Source organism: Camelina sativa, chromosome 11 (assembly GCF_000633955.1).
Source record: "Camelina sativa cultivar DH55 chromosome 11, Cs, whole genome shotgun sequence".
NCBI classification, from domain to species: domain Eukaryota; kingdom Viridiplantae; phylum Streptophyta; class Magnoliopsida; order Brassicales; family Brassicaceae; genus Camelina; species Camelina sativa.
Genome location: NC_025695.1, coordinates 18,277,048 through 18,304,093, shown reverse-complemented (window position 1 = coordinate 18,304,093; position 27,046 = coordinate 18,277,048). Strand labels below are relative to the sequence as shown.

At 41.6% G+C, this 27,046-nt stretch overlaps 1 protein-coding gene and 2 pseudogenes across 1 annotated transcript; 1 reads left to right on the top strand and 2 right to left on the bottom strand.

Moving 5' to 3' along the window:
- Positions 3,420–3,833, bottom strand: LOC104728104. Its single transcript, XM_010447133.1, has one exon. It carries the CDS (start codon positions 3,831–3,833, stop codon positions 3,420–3,422), a length of 414 nt encoding a protein of 137 aa, XP_010445435.1.
- On the top strand, positions 6,172–17,978 carry LOC104728103 (annotated as a pseudogene).
- LOC104723735 lies at positions 18,839–20,886 on the bottom strand (annotated as a pseudogene).

Genomic DNA, 27,046 nt, shown 5'->3' with positions numbered 1-27,046 from the left:
TGGCGAAGTGCCGAGTAGACTTTGTACTTGATTTGAAATGAATAAAGACTTCTTTTTAAAAGAAATGTTATTATCTTCCCAGCTGCGCCCGCTAAGTCTTAACAAAAAGATTTAGAAGCTGCCTATGTACCCAAGATGAGCCGCATTCCAAGAGTTCATAGTACAAGCGATTTCAAAATGGAGGGCAAATTGGCGACTTAGTAGTAATAGCACTTAAGATGAGCCGCATTCCAAGAGTTTTTGACTTGCGTACCCTCCAAAATTTAAGAGTTCATAGAATCTGGGGCGAACTGCTTTTGAGATAAGGTATGGCCCCTCCCAACGAGCGCCGAGTTTACCGGCATTTATCTACTTGGTATTCTCGTAGACTTCTCGTAGCACCAGGTCGCCCTCGCAGAAACACCGCTGAAGAACAGTTTTGTTGTAGTATTTAGCTGCATCGTTCTGATAATTCTGGATTCGGACCAAAGCCTGATCGCGCAATTCCTCGGCGAAGTAGATGTGATCGAGCATCATGTTGTCATTAAGATCGGAATTATCGACCTACATGGCACGACGAAGTGTTGGCACACCTGCCTCCGCTGGAGCCAATGCCTCGATGCCATAAGCCAACGAGAAAGGGGACTGTCCTGTAGCTCGCCTTGGAGTAGTTAGATAGGACCACAACACGCCATCGAGTTGATCCGCCCAAGCTCCTTTCCTTTGCCCGATATGTTTCTTCAGCCCATTTATTATGGTCTTGTTTGTGGCCTCGGCTTGACCGTTCCCCTGAGGATATCGGGAGTCGAGGTGCTCAAATGAATCTGCCATTTGTTCAGAAAACGTCGGGTGATCAGCGAAGTGAACTGTGTTCCATTGTCGGTGACGATCTCATATGGGAGTCCTTGGCGACTAATGATGTCCTTCCAAATGAAGTTGGTCACATCTAGCGATTGTACCTTTTGAAATGATTCAGGCTCTGCCCATTTGGTGAAATAGTCGGTTAAGACCAAAAGGAAACGCTTTGACTTCGACAGAGGTAATGGCCTGACGAGGTCCATTACCCAGCGCATGAACGGATATGGCGCAGTGACCGTGTTTAGCAACTCGGGTGGAACATGTTTCATCGGCCCGTGACATTGGCAAGCTTTGCACTTCGCCGAGAACGCCTCGCAATCAGCGACCATAGTCGGCCAATAATGGCTGTCTTTTTTGATTTTCAACGCAAGTGCACGTCCTCCGGAATGGTTGCCACTATCACCTTCGTGAACTTCAGTCATTATCCGTTCTGCCTTTTCTCCATCGGAAGAGGTTGTCCCTTAACATGACGTAATGCGCGCATCGGGCCTTTAACCGTTGAGCTTGGCAGCGATCTTCCGGGATTTTTCCATCCGCGATGTACATCTTGATCTCGAGCTGCCAATCGTCTGGTGGTTGCACTACATCCGCCGTATCGTCGACTAGCTCATCGGCACCGTGTCGTCGTTGATGGCGAGAATCATACTTGCCATATCGATACTAGGCGTTTCAATGCACTCGATCGGAACAGTTCGCCAAGGCAGCGAGAGAATCAGCCAACGTGTTTTCGCTCCTCAGAACTTTGATTAGCTAAAACGAGGTGAACTGTTCTGAGAGGGTTCAGATCAATTGGCGATATGCCCCCATACGTTCGTTTTTGGGGTCGTATTCACCGCTGAACTAGCTGACCACTAGCTGTGAGTCCTTGTGCTAATCGCAATCCGGCCACATCGTATTCACCGCTGAACTGGCTGACCACTAGCTGTGAGTCGTTGTTCGACGCCTTGAAACTGAGTTTCAGAGCCTGCTCGGGGTCTTCGCCAGTCGGAGATCGGAGATAATCCCAACGCCGGATCCTCGATTGGAAGAAGAACCATCAACGAACAATGTCCTGCGCTCCTTTTTGGGTATGGCTTCTTCAAGTTCGGGAGATAGCTCTGTTATGAATTCCGCTAAGACTTGAGATTTTAAACTTGGGCGAGAACGATATTCGATGTCGTACTCGCTCAACTCGATTGCCCATTTTGCGATTCGACCGGACTGGAGAGGGCTATGGAGAACAGTTTGGAGCGGTTGATCGGTATAAACGATGATGGAATGCGACTGGAAATAAGCCTGGAGCTTCAGAGCAGCGGCGACTAAGGCAAGGGCCAGCTTCTCCAAGATCGGACAACGTGTTTCCGCGTCATTGAGAGACTTGCTTACGTAAAAGACTGGTCTCTGGTTGCCGCGATCATCTCGGACTAGCACCCCGCTAACTGCCGAACTGGAGACAGAGATGTAGAGATATAATGTATCCCCCTCGTCAGGCTTGACGAGTACTGGCTGGCTGGTCAAGTATTCTTTGGGTTATCAAAAGGGGATCTTGCAGGCATCGTTCCAGTGAAAATCCTTATTTCCCTGGAGGAGGTTATAGAACGGAAGATATTTGTCCGTAGATCGAGCAAAGAACCGATTTAGAACGGCTATCTGACCTGTTAGGCGCTGAACCTCTCGCTGATTGGTCGGAGATGGGAGTCCTAGTACTGCTTTGATTTGCTTCGGGTTTGCTTTGATTCCTCGCCCGGTTACGCCCAATGTGCATTTGGTCGGGTTTAGCTTCATCTGGAATCGATCCAAGATGTCAAAACATTCGGCGAGGTGCTGGACATGCTGCTCTGCTATCAAGGATTTGACTAGCATGTCGTCAATGTAGAATTCCATCGTCTTTCCTATTAGGTTGGTGAACATCATGTTAACCAGGCGCTGGTAAGTCGCCCCCGCGTTCTTTATCCCAAACGGCATTACTTTGTAGCAGTAAGTCCCTCTATCCGTAATGAATGCGGTCTTCTCGCGATCGGTTGGGGTCATTGCAATTTGATTGTATTCTGAAAATGCATCCATGAACGAGAGTAGCTGGTTCCCCGCAATGGCTTCTACGAGTCGATCGATATGCGGTAGGGGAAAGCAATCCTAGGGACATGCTTTGTTAAGGTCGGTGAAATCGACGCAGACTCTCCATTGCCGTTCTTTTTCTTGGCCACCACTGGATTCGCGAGCCAATCAAGGTATTGTAATACCATTATCTGGCTTTAAGAAGTCACTCGACTTCGTCTTGCACTGCCTTCGCCCGATCGGATCCGAGACGTCGGTGCTTTTGCCGAAATAGTTTGAATGTGGGGTCAATGTTCAGTTTATGGCAAGTAACCGACGGGTCGATACCGACCATATCTTTAGTGGACCAGGCAAACGTCGAGGATCTGGATTTCAGGAAAGCTATCAATTCGGTCATGATCCGATCTTCGAGTTCGGCTCCAATTCCAACCGTCTTAGAGGGATCCTGTATCATCTATATTGATCTAGATAATTCGGCATCCTGTGGCCTTTAGCCGATCCTGCTCTGGCTTATCGAGATCGATCATGTGATCCCGGCTATGTAATTACTATGCTTTCTCTTTCCGCCGTTGCTTTTTCTCAATGACAGAGCAGGTCCTGGCCATCTTTTGATCGCCATAGAGTGTGTATATCCCAGTAGCGTTTGGAAATTTTACACAGAGATGATAGGTGGAAGGGATCGCTTGCATCGAGTAGATCCAAGGTGAACCTAAAATGGCGTTGTAAATTGGCGGTGCGTCTATGACCACGAACTTAGTCTTGAGAGTTACTCTGCCAGCGCGGACTTGCAACTTCACGTCACCCATTGACATTTTCGCCACGCCATCGTATCCGGTCAGTGTCCTGGTCTCCGGTTTGACTTGCTCTGGTGTCACGCCCATTTTCTCCAACGTCTTCCAGAACAAAACGTTGATCGTGATGCCGGTGTCCACTAGAACCCGCTCCACGTCGAATTTGCACATTGTGACTTCTACGACTTGAGGATCTTATGAGGATGCTGGATTCCTTTGGCATCCTCGGTTGTGAACGTGATGGGGTCAGCACTGAGCAGCACTGAGATCGCCTGAACACTACAGATTTGGCGTGCTCGCTTTTTCAGAGCACGGAAGGAATCCTTGCATTCTTCGGTCTGACCGATAATCATGGAGATACGTCCCCGAGGCGGGGAGTTTGTGCCCTCAGATTGCTGTCCTTTTTGGCGCTTCGGCGGTCCCGAGAGTCCTTCCACTGGTGCTGGATTATTCTGTTGCGCGACAGGAGGTGGGTGTTGCTGCTCGTTTGGCGCGTTATTTGGAAGATTGTTGCCCTTCTGACCTCGCCCAAGGTTGGATCTTCCGGATCTTCCTCCGCGACCTCTTCCTCCACGACCACCGTGGAAGGCTTTAGGCTGATAGACGGCTTTGATCTCGTCGGATAAATACTTTTTGAATAGGTAATTGGACAGCTGTTTACACTCGGCTGTGGAATGGCCTCCAAACATGTGGAAATCGCAATACAATTCTGCTTGTGCGTCTGGAGGTGTGTTGTCCTGTCCTTCATCTTTGGAGATCACATTGACTACTCCACGCTTGGGATCCCTTGGATCGTGATGCTTGCGAGGCTCCTGGTAACCGTCTTGACTTTTTTTTTTTGCTGAGACCGGACGTGTTGGAGGGGCTTTTGCGATTTGCTTCTCCTCGTCCTCTTCGATGTATGCAAAAAGGGGTCCCCGATGAAGCGCATCATCCAAATCCTTGGCCTCCCGGCTATTGAGATCTACTTGTAAAGGCGACCCGGGAGTGAGTTCTTTTTTGAAGGCGGCGATCGCGACGTCTTCGGTAACCGAGATGCTGGCATACTTTTCCTTGAACCCAGTGAGATATTGTCGCAGAGGTTCGCTGGACTCCTGAACTATCTCCCATAATTCGGCGCTGGAAGTACCGCGCTTTATGAAGACCCGATAGTTCCGCAAGAAGGCTGTTGACAGCTGAGCGAAACTATCGATCGAGTTCGCCGGGAGTTGAGAGAACTAGGTTAACGCGTTAAATTTTTGATGAACAGCTGCCACTGACCAGCGTCCTTCTGTTCCTCGGTGAATTTGGCTTTGGATACGGTAGCCATGAATGAATTCATGTGCTGCATTGGATCCTTCGTTTCTTCGTAGGTTGGAAGCCTTAGTTTTACGGCCAGAACGTCCGCTTCCAAGATTTGTTTGGTAAACGGGGTCCGCTGCATGGCCTCGAACATCCTATCGATCTCCGGAGCCGTGCTCACAGCCCGGTGGAGGAGTGATCCCATATCCCGGATTTTGAGGTGAATTTCTTCTAATTCAGGATAGGGAGCAGAAATCAGATCTCCCTGAGAGGACTGTCCGATGTTTTGAGTGCAAATGATCAGGAAGCTTGATTTATCAGGTATTCAAATTTAACAGTTTAATTTGGTTCTATATTTGAGCATATTTAAACTTTTAAAAAGTAAACATATTATAATATATTTACGTTTTTTTAAAAAGTTTAAGATATTATAAATATTTAAATTTTTATAGAATGTTTAAATTATTATAAATATTTGAACTTTATCAAAAAATTTAAATATTATAATCTATTTAAAGTCTATAAAATATTTAATTAATATTAATATTTCTACTCTTAAAAGTTTTAAAATATAAAAAAGTTTGAGTTAAATCCGTTAAAACAGGTGTTTTTATCAAACTATAAATTAAATTGGTTTTTTACAATTTTGCTGAGATTTGATATATCAAATATTAACTTCTAAATGATAACTTAAATATACCTAATCTCAATAAAAATACAATAGTTTCCTAACCATTGAAATATCTCACACTAAAATTTAGCAAGCTACTTCTCCTCTTTTCTCTTTTGACGATAAACCAAAATAAAGAAAAACTCATCCCGCTTACAAAACTACTATCTGATATTGTGGTGTGTCTATCCTCTTAAAAAACTACTATCCGATATTGCGGAGTGTCAATTCTCTTACAAAACTACTATCCAATATTGTGGTGTGTCTGTTTCCGTGAAAAGCTACATTCTACAAACTACTTACTCTATTAGGATTTCCAATTTACTGTATAACCCCAAATATATAAATAAACACCATATAAACAAAGAAAATAAGTCAAAATAAAAAACTACATTACAAAAATACAAATTACAAGAAAGTAACTAACAAAATATATAATCTTGTGCTGTAGCACGGGGTATCACCTAGTCTACTAGTTTAAAAGGACATCTTTGATCCATTATAGTTTCTTACATTCAATTACCCCTTGTCATATTTTAAGGTCTTAGAGAGAATACGATGGAAGCGAAGCTAGAGGTGGCGGGGAGAGAAGAGATAAAGCCTGCTTCACCATCACCTCGTGATCACCATCAGCTCTCCATCCTTGATCTCTATGATCCTGCAGTCTACGTGTCGACAGTCTTCTTCTACGAAGCTGGCGATTACGTCACGGAGACTTTCTCGGGAAAACTGAAAAGCTCTCTGGTGGAGACTCTGTCACGCTTCTGGACGAATAGAAGGTGTTTCCGTCAGCTGTAACGACGAAGGAGCCGTGTTCAGCAAAGCACGCAACGATCTCCTTCTCCCTCATTTCCTGAGAAACCTAGACACCGACTCTCTTGAGGGATTCTTCCCGAAGTTAGTCCCTATAGATTCTCCTGGGGAGTGGTCGTTAATGAGTGTGGCGCAGCGTAAGAACTGGTTTGTAGCTCTATCAAGGGAATTCAATTATTCTCTTGAGACCTACTTCGCTCAATCAAGAGATTTGTATAAATCTCTTGAGACCGACTTCCTGTTTTGATGAAACTAATCGAATCAAGACAAGGGATGCAGAGACAAGTCTCGTTTATTAATTTTCAAAAGCTGCCTATCAAAAGAGATAAAGAAAAGCTTATATAGGCGAGGTCACAACCGACCTTGAAACACCAACCCTAGACACGTAAAGCTAACTAAAATAGAAGTTTACTTAGAAAAGGAAAACATAAAATGGAAATACTAAAGCACCAATAAATCCTTGATTCTTGAGTAAGAAGTTATGAAGATGTCGCTACATCAGGTCCCTCCGGGTTTGAAAGATTCGACCCTGAATCGAGTACATGATCCACAGGAAGAAAACGAGACAAATACTTGACATTGAAGACATCCGAAGTGTTGAGATCTGTAGGTAAACGCAAACGGTAAGCATTGTCATTGATACGTTCAAGAACTTCCAACGGTCCAATCTTCTTTGCCTTGAGTTTGTTGTAAGCACGCGCAGGCATACAATCCTTTGTAAGAACAGCCCAAACAAGATCACCAACTTCAAAAATGAGCCTATGACGGTGGACATCAACTGCTTGTTTATATTGTGCAGTCGAGGCTTCCAAATGTTGCTTAGTTTCAACATGAACTGCTTGAATGGCCTCCACAAAAGTTGTAGCATCTCCGTGAAGACGAGTTCGGTCTGGAAGTGTAGATAAATCACTTGGACCCCGAGGAATAATACCGTAGATGACCTGAAAAGGACTAAACCCGGAACTTCGATTACGTGCGTGATTGTGAGCAAATTCTGCTTGGGGCAACTTTGAATCCCACGACCGAATAGATTCACCCACCAAACAGCGAAGTAAATTACCCAGTGACCGGTTAATGACTTCAGTCTGGCCATCACTTTGTGGGTGATATGCGGAAATCATATCAAGGCTAGTGTTCAGCATCTTCCACAAAGACCTCCAAAAATGGCTAAGAAAGTGGGAATCACGATCCGAGACAATAGAAGATGGAAGTCCATGAAGACGATAAATCTCACGAAAGAAAAGTGTAGCAACTTGAACAGCATCGGTAGTACACTTGCAGGGAATAAAATGAACCATCTTAGAAAAACGGTCAACCACCACAAAAATAGAGTCAAAACCTCGTTGAGTTCGCGGTAAACCCATGACAAAATCCATACTAATATCGGTCCATGGTTGTGTAGGCACAGGCAAAGGAAGATAGAGACCCGCGTTTGTAGCTTGACCCTTGGACGTCTGACATATCACACAACGTTCCACATCGCGACGGAGAGACGGCCAAAAATAAGATGAAGAAACGAGGTGTAGAGTACGATCACGACCCACATGACCCTCATTATGTTTCTCCGAAATAAGCTGTACACGAAGGCTGCAATCCGGAATACATAAACGGGAATCACGAAAAAGAAACTCATCATGTAAGGAGTAAGCAGAAGAGCGGCCAGCATTAACATCTTCCATAAAACGCCCAAAGAAGGGATCAGAAACATAGAGATCAGCAAACGTACTAAATCCCGGTACAGAGACGTGTAAAACTGCAAGCACCGAGTGTCGCCGACTAAGAGCATCAGCAACTCTATTAGAAATGCCCGAAGTGTGCTTAATAACAAAAGTAAATTGTTGCAAGTAGGCTACCCATGAAGCATGACGAGAAGAAATTTTGTCTTGGCTGCTAAGATGCTTCAAAGCATCATGATCGGTATAAAGAACAAACTCCTTATGAAAACGATAATGGCGCCAGTGTTTAACAGCTTGAACAACTGCATAAAATTCAATGTCATAGGTGCTATAACGTAAACGCGCACCAGCCAACTTCTCGCTAAAGAAAGCGATGGGACGAGTACGTTGGCTTAAGACAGCGCCAATCCCAAATTTTGAAGCATCACAATGAAGCTCAAAGACCATAGTGAAATCAGGAAGTGCTAAAATTGGAGCCGAACTGAGCGTATCTTTGATCAAAGAAAATACCATAGATGCTTCCGGAGTCCAGGCAAAGGTACCATCTCGAATACAACTTGTAATTGGGGCCATCACACTACTAAAGTGTGGGACGAAACGCCGATAAAATCAAGCTAAGCCATGAAAGCTACGCGTTTCCGACAATGTCTTAGGCTCAGGCCAAGACTGTATCGCAGAGACTTTGCTAGGATCCACAGCTAATCCGTCGCCAGACACTATATAGCCCAATAAATGGACTTGACGTGAACCAAATTCACACTTTTTCATCGTAGCAAAGAATTTATCACGACGTAGAACCAAGAGAACTTCACGCAAATGACGGATGTGATCATCAAGAGACAAGCTAAAAATCAATATATCATCAAAGTAAACCACCACAAATTTACCAATGAATGGGCGGAGAGCTTGGTTCATGACACGCATAAAGGTACTAGGAGCATTTGACAAACCAAAGGGCATGACAAGCCATTCGAAAAGCCCTTCTCGTGTCTTAAACGCCGTTTTCCACTCATCACCCGGACGTATGCGAATTTGATGATACCCACTTTTTAAATCGAGCTTGGAGAAAACAGTCGCTGCACCGATCTGATCAAGTAAGTCATCAAGTTGAGGAATAGGAAAACGATAGCGTACCGTGATTTTATTAATGGCGCGGCTATCAACACACATCCTCCATGAACCATCTTTTTTTGGGATAAGGAGAGCAGGTACGGCACAAGGACTCAAGCTTTCCCGCAAAAAACCCTTAGAAACCAAGTCCTCAACTTGTTTACGTAGCTCCTCGTGTTCACTTGGGCTCATGCGATAATGACTGCGATTAGGAAGAGCTGCATCAGGTACTAAATCAATACGATGTTGAATGTCACGAAGAGGAGGAAGGCCGGGTGGTAAGTCATCGGGGAAGACATCGGCGAACTCATGAATCACGTCTTGAAACACTGAAGGAATAACACGTTCCGTTGGAATAGTCCCATGAGTCGACAGCATGACAAGAACAATACCTGCATCACACATTTCAGCTTCAAAGGGACGCTTTTGTAAAATTAAGATTGAGCTAGAGGGGGATGATACTTGAGTAGGCAACGAAGGTTTCAAAACAAAGCTGCGGTTTTGAAAGCTGAAACTGTAGGTGTTAAGAAACCCATCATGCAAAACCTTTCGATCAAATTCCCAAGGCCGACCCAACAATAAATGACAAGCATCCATAGGAACCACATCGCAGTAAAGCTTGTCTTTATAAGCTTCACCAACCGAGAACGTCACAAGTGCACGTCGTGTGACACTCACGTCATTGCCCTTTTGTAACCAAGCCAACTTATAAGGGACATGATGTGGCTCATCGGGAATACTCAGCTTTTTAACTGCAGACTCTGCTATAACATCCTTACAACTACCCGAATCAATTATGAAATTACAAACCTTACCACCAATCGTACACCGTGAATGAAAGAGATTATGACGTTGCGGAGCCTCCGATTGGCTACGTGGTGCTAAGCAAGAACGACGTAACATCAAAAGTTGACTGGAATCTGCTTCTAACTCCTCGGTAACAACTTGATCCTCCTCATACTCATCATAAATTACTTCAACATCACGCCCAGTATCATCAAGCAGGAGTCCTCTGCGATTGCGTGTCGGACAAGCAGACTGGCGATGCCCCAGTTCTCCGCAAGCAAAACAACGGAGAGTTCCCGTACGGACTGGTCGGTTCGTGTCAACAGGAACAATAGCGGTCTCCTTAGCTGGAACAGGAACAGTGATTTCCGGAGCAAAAGGAGTAGCAGGGGAAGGTTGAAATTCAGACGGGACGAACTCCAACCCGAATAATTGCCTTTGGTCTGTGTTTCAATGGTGATGGCTTGCTAATGAGCTTCGGCAAGAGAAAGAGGATGAAACAGGTTGAGTGTGTGTTGTATCTGTTGACGAAGTCCTCCAATGAAACGAGCGATCAATTGTTGTTCAGAATCTTTAACTTCCACACGATTTATTAATAGGAAAAATTCAGTGGCATATTCTTCAACCGTACGAGGACCTTGACGTAAATTCTGCAACTTTTGGAACAATAGTTGCTCGTAATTGAATGGCAAAATTTTTTGTTGCATGTGCTTACGAAGCTTGCCCCATGATGTGATTTTTTTTTTCCCTTGACGGAAACGAGTTGTTTTTAATTCAGCTCGTTGTCGAAAACGGATCGCAATTAAAGGCACACAACGTTCTAAGGGTACACGTTTAAACTCCAGAATTTCCTCCACGGTGACAAACCAATCCAAAAGTTCCTCGGGTGAAGAACCTCCATGAAACTCTGGAATCTCCAGCTTAAAGCCAGATTCCCACCTCACATCATTATCATCTTCTCCGTTTTGACGAAGAAGCTTCACCTTTTCTTCACCAAAAGGATTCTCGTCAAACTCTGTTTTGTCATCTTCTTCAAAAATTTTGTCTTCCTCCGGAGCCGTTGTACGCAAACTCATCGCTTGAACCGCCGTTGCTAAGCTCTGAACTTGAGCTCGAAGTTCTGCGATGGCTTGGCGNGGTGACAAACCAATCCAAAAGTTCCTCGGGTGAAGAACCTCCATGAAACTCTGGAATCTCCAGCTTAAAGCCAGATTCCCACCTCACATCATTATCATCTTCTCCGTTTTGACGAAGAAGCTTCACCTTTTCTTCACCAAAAGGATTCTCGTCAAACTCTGTTTTGTCATCTTCTTCAAAAATTTTGTCTTCCTCCGGAGCCGTTGTACGCAAACTCATCGCTTGAACCGCCGTTGCTAAGCTCTGAACTTGAGCTCGAAGTTCTGCGATGGCTTGGCGATTAAGCTCTCCCTCACTTGGCTGGACTTCTTTCTTTGGTCGCGGCATGGTAAGAACTGGTTGTAGCTCAATCAAGGGAATTAAGTTATTCTCTTGAGACTTGCTTCGCTCAATCAAGAGATTTGTGCAAATCTCTTGAGACCGACTTCCTGTTTTGATGAAACTAATCGAATCAAGACAAGGGTTGAGAGAAAAATCTCGTTTATTAATTATCAAAAACTGCTTATTAAAAGAGACGATGAAAAGCTTATATAGGCAAGATCACAACCGACCTTGAGACACCAACCCTAGACACGTAAGGCTAGCTAAAATAGAAGTTTACTTAGAAAAGGAAAACATAAAATGNTGGTCGCGGCATAGTTACGGATCGTAGCGAAGCTCTGATACCAACCTGGCGCAGCGTAAGAACTGGTTTGTAGCTCTATCAAGGGAATTCAATTATTCTCTTGAGACCTACTTCGCTCAATCAAGAGATTTGTATAAATCTCCCTCAAGCCGATATTTCTGTGGAGGAATAAAGGCTTGAAATCGACATGCGCCGGAGGAGATGATGAAATGGTCCAGGTTGAAGAGGCTTCCTAAGAATGTCAGCAAGCTGGTTTTCAGAACTGAGATGAAAAAGTTTGAGAAAGCCTTTCTTAACCTGATCACGAGTAGTGTGAAAATCTATCTCGACGTGCTTGGTTCGCTCATGAAACACATCATTGCTCGCGATGTGTAAAGCGGATTTGTTGTCACAGAACGGCTTAGCTTGCGCACAGGTGTGACACGCAGATCATGAAGCATCTGTTGAAACCAGAGTTATTCCTTGGTAGTCTGCACCATGCTTCTGTACTCTGCTTCCGTACTACTAGAGCTCACGACGTCCTGTTTCTTTGATTTCCAGGATATCAAAGAAGTACCGAGAAAGATACACATACCAGAAACCGATCTTCGAGTCTTTGCAAGTACCCCAGTCAGCATCAGCAAAGCCATTTAAGCAAATTTCTGAAGTAGCTGAATAGAAGAGACCTTGACCAGGACTGTTTTTCAGATATTTGAGGACGTTGCGAGCAGCTTGAAAATGGACATCAGTAGGACATGAGAGAAACTGACTTAGCCAATGAACAGCACACGTGATGTCAGGACGTGTAATGCACAAGTAGAGTAACCTGCCAATTAACTCTCTGTACGGTCGCCCATCCGATAAAAGAACACCAGTGTCTTTAGTAAGTTTCTCCTTTGGATCCATCGGAACAGACTTTGGTTTACATCCTAACAAACCTGCATCAGCCAACAAGTCTAAACAGTACTTCCTCTGGCATACTGATATACCCGTCGAATTCCTGGCTATCTCCAATCCCAGAAAAAAATTTGCAGGACCAAGATCCTTGATCTTAAATTGGTTAGCTAAAGTAGCTTTGACTGCAGCAACCGCCATGTCATTGTTGCTGGCAATAAGAATGTCATTAAAGTAAACCATTAAGGCAGTGTAAGACGTACCTTGCTCCTTGACAAACATCGTGTTCTCAGCATCAGACTAATTGAAACCATCAGCAAGGAGTGCCTTTGAAAAGCATTTGTACCATTGTCTTGAAGCTTGTTTCAAGCCATATATAGACTTATTGAGCTTACACACTGCATTAGGAGGAAAAGAAGTATCAGGAGGTGGTGTGTATCCTTGAGGTAAACTCATATATATTTCCTCATCTAAGTCACTATGCAATAAAGCAGTAGTGACATCCATTTGAGTTAAACTCCAACCCTTCTTAGCTGCCAAATCCAAAAGAAGCTTCACACTTGCCAAACATGCAACCGGAGAAAAGGTATCAAAGTAATCTACACCCTCCTGTTGTGTGAAACCCTCTGCAACCAGACGAGCTTTATATCGCTCTATGGAACCATCGGCATAATACTTGATGATATATACCCATTTACAACCCACCACATTTTTACCTGGTGGCAATGAGACAACATCAAACGTACCAGCAGCCTTCATAGACTCCATTTACACATTCATGGCTTTCGTCCAATATACAGAAGCAATGGCCTGTTGAAAAATTTTTGGTTCTGTTTCGATGGAAATCGAGAGAATATATTCTTGATAGAGAGGTTTGAAATTTGTGTAAGTAATATAGGAAGAAATAGGATATGGAGTGGTTCTTTTGATGGGTAAAGATAATGGAGAAATTTGAGTAAGAGAACAATGATAGTCAGAAAGATAACCTGGCACCTTAGATGTTCGCTTTGGTCTGACATTTGATGATGAAACAGTAGTCGTTTCTGCAGGTACAGTCTCAGAGACTAAACGATGATCACCAGAAGTGGATATGGGTGATGGTGGTTGATGAGATGGCAAAGTGGATGATGATGCTAATGGAGAATGCATAGGATGATGATAATGATCTATGTCAGGAGGAAGTGATGAAGGCAAGATGACATTATCAAACATATCAGCCGAATGCATAGGAGCATGTTCTAATTGGAAAGGAAAAATGTTCTCATGAAAGACGATGTTGCGTGAAATAGAAATGACATTACTATCTAGGTGTAAAATATCCTTTGTAACCAAAAGAGTATCCTAAAAACACACAACGATCTGCCCAAGGACTAAATTTGTGTCGATCTTGTGGTAAAGTAGAGACATAGCACAAACAACCAAATGACTTTAGAAAATTATAATCAGGTGGTTTGTGATTCAACAATTCAAAAGGAGTTACACTTTTTAGTAAAGTAGAAGGAGTTCTATTGATTAAAAATACAGCAGTAAGCAAACAATCACTCCAATACACTAAAGGCACATTAGACTGAAACGATAAGGCTCTTGCTACATTAAGTAAATGTTGGTGTTTGCGCTCAACAACAGAGTTCTGTTGAGGAGTATAAGCACAAGAAAACTGATGAACCATGCCAGGTTCTTTAACAAGGTTAGTAAAAGCTAGTTCAGGAGCATTGTCAGTTCGGATAGCCTTAATATGCGATTTATATTGAGTAAGAACATATTTGATAAAAGCAGGAAAAACAGTAGTAACTTCACTTTTATTTCGTAGAAGGTAAACCCAAACAGCTCGTGTACAATCATCAACTATCGTTAAAAAATATTTGAAACCTTCTACAGACTCTGTTGAAAAGGGACCCTAAACATCTAAGTGGACTAGAACAAACGGGTGAGAAGACAAATGATTTTTTGAATAAAAAGGAAGACGTTTTTGTTTAGCTAAAGGACAAACCAAACAATGACTCTGATCAACTAAAGAAGACATAGGGAAGGACAAAGTACCAGAAAGAACTTTTAACTTGTCAGAAGATGGATGTCCAAGGCGTTGATGCCAGAGATGTCCATCGACCTTCAAGGTTCCAGAGAAATGCGGAAGTGATGTAGCTGAAGAGATGTGTGCAGGTGTAGATGAAGATGCTTCAGGTTGCAAGATGTATAGGTTGTGAAGAAGTAATCCCTTACCAATCATCAAGCCCTGAATAGACTCCTGAAGATAGCAAGAATCAGGGTTAAAAATGAACAGAGCCACAATTATGTTGTAAGAGACTACTAATGTAAATGAGATTGAATTTGAAAGATGGAACATGCAAAACATCATGTAATGAGTGAATGTGATAGATGAACTGTGCCACAGTGTGTGATATCCACTCTAGCTTCATTCAGTAAAGAGAATGTAACTCCAGTAACTGTCACTGTGTCGTTAAAATAGTTCAAATCAGAGCACACATGACTAGTGGCACCAGTGTCAATAATCCAACTACCATGAGGAATGGCTTTAGACAAAGAAGAAAGACATTGATGTTGAAAGGTAAATCGATTATTTTCAAATCTTAGTGAAGTAGAAGGAAAAATAGTTGGAAAAGAATTGATACCAGAAGATGATTGAATTGCCATGGCACCATGCTCTGTAATAGGCGAAGCCTATGAAGATGAAGCTGGAGTCTCTGAAAGCTTAACTTGAGCATTAAGTTGCTGAATCAAAGAAGTAATCTGATCACTACTCATCGTGCTGACATCAAGATTAACCGCAACATTCGTAGATGGCATGGGAGAAGTCTCGGTCATTACATTTGCCACAGCATGCGTCATAGGACGAGGAGTAACATATGTGTGTCCTCTGGTAGACGGCATGCTGTTTTTTGACCTCCTTGACCTCCTTGGTAGTTAGCAAAACTGCTCTTGAAACCAGGAATATAGCCTGGCGGATATCCATACAGCTTAAAGCATTTCTGAATAACATGCCTAGTTTGGCCACAATGAGTACAAACAGGTCGCGGGCCTCTTGGTCGATAATGATTCTGATTCTGAACCGCAAATGTTGCATTATCATAGATTCCAGTATATGACATCTGTTGAAGAGCTGAAACTTGAGATTGAACCAAGATAGGAACCTCAATGGGAGCAATAGCTTGAAAAATCATACTATTGGATGTAGGTGTGATGGCCTTTTGCCTTTCATCCGAAGTGACCATATCAAAAGCTTCTTCAATACTTGGAATTGGCTTCAACATCAGGATATGTCGCCGAGTAGACTCATATGATGCATTTAGTCCCATCAAGAACTTGGTAACTCGACTTCGTTCCTGAAGCTTTTCCCACAAAGCAGCTGCATTGCACTCACATTTTGCACAAGTACAAACTGGCAACTCCACATAGTTTTTGTACTCTTCCCATAAGGTCACCAAAAGAGTATAGTAAGAAGTAACATCCAACGATCCTTGTTGAATGGAACTTAGCTTCTGCTCTATCTCAAAAACTCTCGGAGCATCATCTTGCTTGAATCGAGACATTAGATTCTTCCAAATACCCTCTGCGGTAGATATGAACAACAAACTTGCTCCAATTTTTTTATCAATAGAGTTAATGATCCAAGTAGATACAATGTCATTGCAACGAGACCAAGAACCAAAATCACGATGATCGTGAGGCGGTTTCTTGATCGTTCCATCTATGAAACCAAGTTTATTTCTAAGATTAAGAGCTACTCGAACTGACCTTCGCCAAGAGCAGAAATCAGCTTCAAACGTGAGACGATCGGATACGATGCTCATCCCCGCATGATCTGAGCTGTGCAAGAAAAACAGATTCTCATACTGATCCGCCGGATTCGTTGGCACTGAATTTGTAACCGTATGAGTCATGATTCAGATCTAAAACAAGATTGTGCGATAATAGGCAACAACCTAAGCTCAATCAACCAAGATAAAAGTGATTAACCCCAAAAGGACTCGGTAATCAAAGAAGAGAACATAATCAACACAATCGCAATAAGATTCGCAACAAAAGATGAAAGGATCTGAAGATTCGAAGCACTCATCGGAAAACAAAGGGAACAAATCAGAGTTCTAGAAGATAGATTCGAGATAAAGAGAGATGAAAAACAAAGCTCAATCAAGAAAGAATCAGCTCGAACTGAAGATGAGAACGAAGACGAAGCTCAGAATCGTCATCAATGGTGTTTGAAAAAGTTTGTTATGCGGAAGAAAGAATGAGAGATTAATTTTGCTCTGATACCATGTAAACTTTGGTGAAAAGATATTTTCTCATTAATGAATCATAGTTGTGATACAAGAGTATATATATTGTACAATTAGTATACTAGAAGGATAAGCTAAAGGAGACTTAACCATCCTAATATACATTTATAAACTATGATATATATGAGCTAATACTTTCTTCGGGTCTGGATCAGGAGTGGCGGTTTCTGTCTCTGTCTCTCACAAAATCCGTGACGCAACCTCATTGGTGATATTTGTTAACGATTGGGCTACCACCACGGACAATGGGAAGTCAAATGTGGCGGGAAGTTCTGTTGAGTTTGCTGAAACGACCATTTATCCTCCTCATCATAACATATATTCACAGTTCCCATCAACGGATTCCAATTATACACGTAAATGTGTTGTCACGAAAAGATTCGTCTTCGAACCCTCTAAGATTGTTAAGCTTAGGCACAAGGCTGCTAGCGAGACCATCCCTGTGCCTACTCGTGTTGAAGCTATCATGTCACTTCTCTGGAAATGTACCAGGAAATCCTCACGTTCTCACTTGGAAAGTCCAAGACTCCAAGACAAGCGGTGATGTGTCAGGCCTTGGACTTGAGGCTTAGGATTCCATCTACTGTTTTGCCTCAAGACGCGATCGGCAACCTACAAACAGTTTTCGCTCTCAAGAAAGACGTGGATATGGAGTTGGAGATCCCCGAAATCGTGGCCTCATTCAGGAAGGCCAAAGAAGGAGTCAATGAGATAATTAGAGAGAATCTCCAAAGCAATACACTTGGTCAGAGTTTGTTGAGTTTGATAGAGGTAGGTGAGTACGAGTCACTGGATATAGACATGTGCATAATGTCTAGCTGGTGCAGAAAACCGTTCTACAAGGTTTACTTTGGATTGGGTTGCCCCGTCTGGATGGGTTACCCGTCAAGTAACATTTACAACAACATGGGATATGTCATGTTGATTGATTCAAAAGAAGGTGATGGTGTAGAAGCATGGATAAGCTTACCTGAGCAAGACATGTCTGTATTCGTCGATGACCAAGATTTGCTTGCTTATGCCATCTTAAATCCCCCGGTCGTGACCTAAACAAGACTACTACCAATCGCACCTCAATATACATCAAAAATTGTTTACGCTGGATTTACTAAGTTCTTGGCTTTACGTTTCATTGTGATCCGAATAAAGTGAACAAGTCATTTCAATTTCATGTGTTCATGACCTTGATCTTGTTTGTATTATATATGGTTTATTAATCGTTTGATTTGTCGTCCAATTACAAAAACTCTTTCATGATATTATATCTTGTTTGTATTATATATGGTTTAATAGTAGATTTCCTTCACTGTTTTAATTATTTTTTTTCTTAGTTCCTAATTAATAGGCTATAATACGGTTCATGGCTCTGGTTGTTTCCAGGCTTGTACAAACTAGCATTTTGAAAACACCAGATAACTATTGATTACTCAATCTAAAAATGTAGCTGCTTGTGCAGTTCAAATGAAACTAATACAGTAATACATCAAGAATTAATTCTACCACGCCCATTGGCCATCATACACTAAAGAGATTAATTACTTATGAAGCACAAATGAAATACAAGAAGAAATGAGCAAAAAGATATAAAAATAAAGGAGGAATTTTCACTAAAAGACCCTTTAATTTTTAGATCCAAATGTTTTTCCTAAGAACCAAGGGATAAAAGCATGAAAACTATCTTCTTTTCGCCATAAATTCATCTTTTAGTTGGCTTTATAAGAAAGCGAATATGAGTTTGTGACGATCTGACCAAATGGCATCCGTCACAATGACAAAAGTTCTCTTTGTTGTGAAGAAATGAAACCGCTACAATATGTCGACATATACTAGACACAATGCTAAACACATTATTAATCCAGTAGAAAAATACACTCTCTTCCAAGATGATTTTTATCCATTTAAGCATTCGAGCCAACAACCTTAATTAAGAATATAACCACCACTCTAATAACCATCAGAGTTATCCTCTTTGGATTCTTCTGAGATTTGAACATCAGATCCACATGGAAACATAAGCATAAACCTTCGAAGTACGGTAGTTTTTTTTTTCATTGACCACCTTCAAACCATGGGTACATAGAAATACAGGTAAGTAAAAAAGCTTTGAATTGTTAAAAAATAAATTAAAGCATTAGTGATAAGAATGAACCTATATCTAAACAAATGATGGATAAAAATGGCCATCTGAAGCTTAGCGAACTCAGCTCCTACGCATAGTCTAGAACCAGCGCCAAAGGGACTCTAAGTCTTGGAGAGGATTGAGCCCAAGTCTTTCCTCTAAAATTTTAGTGTTTATTCTATGCTGAAAATTCTATAAAAAAATTTGAATAAGTTAAAAGATGAAGTTAAATAACTCACCTTCCAACCCCATGGATTAAATCTTAAAGGGTCATCGTACTTCTCTGGATTGAAATGGACATTAGCATAGCCCATGAAGATCCAACCAGCTGGAATTGTGTAATCACCAAAATGAAAGTCATGATCGGTTATTCTAAGAACTGTTGGCGCTGTGCTTGTTATCCTAAGCGACTCATTTATAACCTGAAATAAAACACCATATTTTTTTGAACTACTATCTATATCAAACTAATAGACAATGAGTGTACTGATATGTTAATTAATGTGTGATTGTGGCATATACCCACCATCTGGGTGAAAGTCATTGATTTATAGTCTTCCCAAGTTAGGCCAACCTCCTTGCCATTCTCCCCTCGAAGAATTCCCTCATGCTCTCTCTTCAACTCTTGCTTGACTTTAGGGTGATCGTTTATGAGTTTTACTGTAGCAGCAAGGATTCCTGGCGTTGTTTCATTAGCAATCAAAAAGAAAGTGTATATGTATTCGATCGCATTCTCTATGATCATAGTATCCGCTCCGCTTTTCGTTTCTCCAAATATGATCTTGAAAAACTCCCCAAATTCTTCTCCTGATGCTCTCTTCTTTAATACCGTCTCTTTTATTAACTTCATCATCAGCTTTCTTGCCTGTCAAAAAACAGATTTTCGTTTTGATTCCTTTACAACCAAATCATTTTCACATATATAGTGCTATAAGGGTTATATGAACTGAAAAATATGTACCTTCATCATTCGATAGACACCAGTCCCAGGAATGTTCCAAGAGAATTGAAACCACTCCCTTGGAAAATATCTCCAACATAGTGCGAGTTGTTGCCGCCTCTGGTTCCATTTCGCCCATAACTTTCTTTGCAAGGCATTCGATTAAAATCTATAAATTTTGATGAGATGATACATTAAGTAATCCAGTATAAGTAATAATGCAAAGGGTTACAAACTGTATTATATGAATAGATTTTTATTTTTTTACCTTGCTTGATGTTTCCTTGACGTTAAGGAAGCCGTTCCTAGCTCCTTCCTCCATGTATGTGCGAGCCAAAAGATCGACGTCTTCAACCATCCTCAGTTTTAAACCTTGTGGACCCAACAATTGGAATGTCAAGTTTCGAACATGTTTATGTGACTCTTTGCTCTGGACAAATTAAACAAGTTGTTTTCCCCAAATAGTCGTAATATGCTTTTCGTGATACCAGGGAGATAATTTGCCTTTGCTATCTCCACATTCAATTCAATATCTATTGAGATTATAGCTTTTCCTCCAAATAAGCTTGTCCGAAAAACTGGTCCATATCTATTTTTTCCCGTAAAAGACAACGCAACACTTATGAGTAATGTAAAAATGAATGTTGAAACATACATACATATGCATGCTGGAGAAATTAGCAAAGGTACCTAAGGATCCTCTCCTTGATGAATGTTGGAAGTTGACGAGCGTCATGAAGTTTCATGAACTCAAAAGTCTCTCCAATGATCGGAAAACCCATTGACCCCGGAGGTAATTTTCCATTTTTTTTTGGATTGCTCCACAGATAAATCCAATGAAATAGCTTGACCACTATGATTGAAACTATCACAGTCAGTAATTCATAAACCTCTACCATGTTAACTTATTTCATTCTTTCTACCTTTGGATTATATTGGTTTGAGGATTTAGGGATGCATGATTCTACGACAGATGTGCCCTCTTTATGCTACTGCTCTCTCGTCGATTGAAAATATATACTATATAAATTTATTCAAGTTGGTTGAGACACTGGTTGGTACGGACAATAACTACCTCCTAAATCTTTTTTTTTTGGTTCACTCCAACTTTTTTTAACTTTATTGTTAGTTTTTAATTGGTCTAGATTATTTAAGAAAAAAATTGTTTTTGTTGTTTAAGAGGGGTAACACCAAAAGAAGTTGTAAAAGAATTTCAAATTTTACTTTGTCAACTCATCACCACACTACGTACACACAACTACTTTGAAAAACCAAATTTATCGAATTTATCCAAAACTACATATCTATGAGAGATGACAGTCATTTGTACATGTACTTGGAGGTGTATGTGGTATGGACGTATGGTGATGCTATACATGCATAACAGTGTACGTGTGACTGTGAGTTATTTGGTTATTTGGTCTTTGGTAAAATTGTAGAAAACACACCCATGTAATGAATGAAATTACTGATTATATGATGAAATACAATCTTTTTCGTTATCATTTTTTTTGTTTTCGGGTGATTTTCATTAAATTTTCAATATTCTGTTGCTTGACGCATACGGAATTTGTAACGAGACGTATTGAAAGTGCATGTGCGATTGATTATGTTGCTTGTCTATCAAGTTTCACGTGTTTAAAATGTCCGCTGGACAGCCTGGACGTATATAAAGTCCACGCTTCGAGAATCGAAGAAGTGATATAAAAAGTTGTACACAAAAATCAATCCTTATCCTATGATTTTGTTAACAAAATATTTTCTTCTTTAACAAAAATCTCGTATTTGCTTGCTTGTAGAGGGGGATAAATGCACACAGTTCTTTCATAGAGTGATGCTATCTCGCCAAAATTTCAATCAGGTACTATTCCTCACTGATGAGAACGACTAGATCGTTGACTCCAAACAGGGAGTTCAGCAGCTTGTAGTGGAGTACTTCCGGAGTTTGTTTGGTAGCAATGATCAAACTCATTCCCCAACTGTTGCAGAACTAGCAGTTATTGTCCCTCAACGTTGCTCCGAGTCGGCTATTCAGGTTCTGTCTAGCCCATTAACCCCGGAGAAAATCAAAGATGCGCTATTCTCTCTGCCAAAAAATAAAGCCCTGGGCCTGATGGATATTGTGCAGAGTTCTTTACCACGCAATGGAACACGGTTGGTTTAGACTTGGTTGATGCGGTTTTGGAATTCTATCATTCCAGCCAGATTTTGAAGCAATGGAACTCAACCATTCTGACTCTTATTCCAAAAACTCCAAATGCTTCAAGAATATCCGAGTTTAGGCCCATCGCATGCTGCAACACCATTTACAAAGTAGTGTCCAAGTTACTTGCAAACCATCTCAAGAGTGTGCTCTCTGACCTCGTCGCAAACTCACAATCTGCTTTCATTCCAGGAAGATTGCTTGTTGAACATGTGCTTCTTGCAACGGAACTAGTTCAAGGCTACAATCGAAAGAACATCACGGCTAGAGGCATCCTAAAGGTTGATCTTAAAAAGGCTTTCGACTCAGTGCACTGGGATTTCATCATCAATGTGCTAAAGGCTCTCAATTTCCCATCACATTTTGTAAACCTCATCAAAGAATGCATCACCACTCCAAGTTTTTCTGTGTCAGTAAATGGTGAATTTGTGGCTACTTCAAGGGAGCTAAGGATCTAAGGCAAGTGGACTCTATCTCTCCTTATCAATTCACTTTAGCGATGGAGTTTTCACACAGTTACTGAATCGTAGCTACATCAACAACCTCATTGGACACCACCCATCAGCATCGGCTCCTCAAGTCACTCATCTTGCATTTGCAGATGATATAATGGTCTTCTTTGATGGCAAGAAGGAATCTCTTCATAACATCACTAAAGTCCTGCAAGATTTTCGCCAATATATCTGGTCTACATATGAACATAGACAAATTGACAGACACCAACTGGGGTTACATCGACCGATACAAGGTTCACTTGCATCGACCAACACGCACATTGCAGCATCAACCGACGCATGCTCGACATAGCAAGAAATCCATAATTGCATCGACCGACGCCTCCACATTGCATCGACCGATGCTATTAGGTCAATTTGTGTCATCCTCACATTGCATCGACCGACGTACATGCCGAGCATCGTTTTCCCCCGAAGCTTCTCGCTGGATTTCCGTTCCTAAACCACCAAGAACACAAACCTATTGCCACAAAAAGCTTCCCAAAGCGTCCTGCGACGAAACGACATAACAACAAGCCAATAAAACACACAAACAAGCAGATCAAAGAAATCTCCAGCTTAGATAAGCCAGGTCATGCACTAACCTTTGCCAAGACGATTCTGAACCTTACACAAGAAGGAAAACGCTCCTAAGAAGCTCCTACAACGATCCTAGCTACAGATCTCTACTGGAACAACCTCAAACTCCAAGAACACTCACAAAACTCTTTCTCTCTTTCGCTCTCTGCAGAAACGGCCAAACCTCCGCCACAATACGACAAAACTCCCTTTTATACACGTTTTCAGGGTTTCCCTAACCCCAAAATGCAACGTTTAACTTAAACTCGTCCGCACAGAACCAACCTTGCATCGACCAATGCATCCCCTAAACCGGAATTCCGGTTCGCGGATGTTACACTCCTCTATCTTCTCTTCATCAACATCATCAGTTTCAACATGTCCCCACACATGGTCTCTAAAATCAGAACCAGATCGGACAAAATCATTTATGTTTTTAACTTCCACATCATTGATCTCATCAGGCCTAAGGAAATCTAATGAGTCGAATATGTCATAATTTCTTGAGATGGAAATGTATGGATAAACGATATCCTACAAAAAAAACACATTTACACAAATGTTGGTTAAGAAACAGTAAAAAAACACTACCAGATTATGACCATAACAATTAAAAAAGAATAGTGAAAGGAAATTACTAACCTTTGGTCCAATCGATTTCTCTATGAAGATAGTGTCTTGATAAGACACTTTTGCTGCGCACCTTCCAGTTAGAACATCTAGGACCGTTTGTGAATTCCTTGTTAATCTTCTCTCCCAACAATTCTCCAATCAATAGAATTGCTTCCATAACCCATACTTGAAGTGCAAATGAGAAACCATTAAGGATATAACTGTTGGTCTTCCTCAAATCCTTCTGATGTGAGCGCGTATCGGTACGCAACTCGGTCACTCCGTTACGCCGGCTCGGTCAGGGAAGGCTGCTCTCGAGACGTCTGAATCAGCGATGACTTTCCTCGGTCAGGGCTGATTCGTTGGGCTTGACTAAGTAAATGACTCGTGGAAACGGGATATAGAAGCAAGCGCATGAGGGAAATGAAAGATGCACGGAAAGGACTTGTTGGGTTGCTCAGACGGATCGATGCGGCTCGTTGCGGAACAAACGGGACGACTCGGGGAGCATGAGACGGAACGAGACGGTGCGATACGGAAAGAATCACTCTTTCAATAGACAATCCCGGATTGAGCTATAGAAAGCAGATGAGACAAGATCAAAGAATCACTCTTTGAGGAAGGTTTAATTTCATTCAAGTCTGAAAAACTACAAAGAGCTTAAGAGAGGTTTAAATACTTAGGTCAAGAGAGGGCTTAGGGACACGCGGACTCATATTGGTCCGCACATTTTTCCTTTGACGTGTTCTCCTTGCAAATGGAACACGTCGCCCATTATGACTTTCAAACTTAACAATCTCAACGTTCAAAAGGGAATATTCCAAGTTCGAATTAAAATGCAAAGTAAAGGGAAGAAAGATCCGTCTTTGGCCTTAACGCGGGAAACGCCTTAGCCTTAGGATGTTTTGCACCAATCTCAATGCCTCGTTAAAAGCTCCTCCGGTAAACCCAATGGAAAAAACCCGGAGTGAGGAAAAAGAGTACACATCTTCGCTTAAGTGACTTTGGTTGTCTTCACTCTTGGGTAAGAGTGAAGACCATTCGAACTGAACCTTCAAGGTCTTCATGGGTCGGTTGATGCTGGACGAATGATCGAACGAAGAGGTTGATCTGCTGCTTGGTCGCCTTTGCTGAGCTCCTTGATCGTGTCGTGGCTCCTGGGAGGATCGCTGGTGCCTTGGCCGCGCTTGTTGCTTGCGTCTCGGCTGCCTCCGATGCGTCTCGGTCTTGTGCCTCGGTCATGATCGGCGTCTCTCGGTCGTCTTGGTCGAGCTCTTGTCCTGCGCTCACATCACCTTCCCTGTGTCCATGATCGAGGTCACAAGATAGTCAAACGAATGTAAACCCCAAGGATAAGCTCTCAACTTATCAAGATCCATCAGAAGTTTGATGTATGAGAGAGGGATCTTCTTCTTCTCGTCCTTAGCTATCACCAAACCAGCTATGACACAAACATATACAAATCTTATATTGTCTCCATATTCCCACTTGGGAGCTTCTAGTAGATGCACATCTATCAGCCTCTTAATGTTCATCTCCCCATCTCTCTTCAATAATCTAGCCCAAAAACCTTTGTCCTCTTTCCAACTGTCTTCTTTCCAAGTCTTCAAATCTAAGCTGAAATCATCCTCGTATTTGAATCCAGTGACTGAATAATATTCTTGCATTGAAAATCTCAATGGCTTCCTTACAAACACAAACCATAGTTCATGTTTCTTATATGTGATCAACTGCCTACACATGATGATGTGGATCAAACGCGTAGAGTATCCTAAATCATTTTCGTAGATGGCAAAAACATTTGCAAAAACAGGATCACTCTTCAATTTCTCGTACTCGGTTGGCAAAGCATCCTTGATTCTTTTCATGATAGACATTCTGCAGCTTTTGTTTATCTGCTTCAATTGTGGTTCATCACCATATCTGAAAAGGCGTTTAGGATACTCCTTTTCAACGCCTGAACAAAACAATTAACAAAAATTAAACCAAACACAACTATAAGAGTTGTTAGAAATAAGAGAGAAAAGTTCCCATCACGGGAAAAACATATATTCAAAAATTATATAAGAACCTAATATCAGTCCGATTGATCCAGCTTTGTCATCCATATTCAACAAGCTAATATTCGAAGTACATCTAACATGTGAAACATAAAACATATTACAATCAAATAACTATCAAACCAAAAAAGAAACCAAGAGCAGTTCATAAGCGATTAAATACTAAATTTTAAATCTAACAAAATTGACAATTTTATACAAAGCTTAGCGATAAACCAACTCAATCTATCGGGATTTCAAAACTCTTGACACAAACTATGATAAAATTAGATGAACCAAGACAAACCTTGCAACATTTTATTCCTCTCATCTCTGATAACTCAATTTCGTTACAGGAATTCAAAAGCGATTACCAAATCTACATGCAACTTCTAAATCTATACAAAATGAGAAATTTGGAGTGATTTACACTGTAATATCAAGCTGAATTTCAAATGATGTGAAGAGAAGCAAACGATATTGAGTGATAGGATCAAAGAAAACCATGGGAGCAAATAAAAATATGAGTCGCAAGAATAAGAGAAAAACAAATCAGGAGGAGGACGAATAAAGGAAGAAGCTTCGCCCATATGAGAAAAGAATGAAAAAAAGAAACTCACCGCTGTCGATTAATCGGAAGAACATGCCAAAGAAATTCACCATCAAAGCTGTCGTCGCTGTCGTTTTTTCTTCTTTACGATTTGGTAAAAGTGAATTGTGAGTGAAAAAGAGTTTTCATTCCTTTTGGGTGTAGAAACCTCTTATTCGAGTAGAAGTTTCCATATACTCCATTTTTATTTTTTTTTTATTTTTGTGAATAATTCAAAATTAAGTTCATTCAAACTCTTAGACGATTACTAAGCTAACTATTCACTTAGTATGAATGGTAACTGCGGACAGGGCGGCCAAATCTATATGCGGTCTGGACCGCTCCATTTTTAAGGCAGACTACAGACCGCTGCGGACCAACTCTATTTGTAGGCAAAAGCGGTCCGCAGTTGGTCCGCAGCGGTCTTGTCTCTGCTTTATTTAGACCGTACCACTGCGGACTACATTTTCTGAATGGTAAATAAAAAGCGGTCCAGTCTGCAGACGGATTTGTCTGCCCCAACCGCTGCAACCATTCACACCC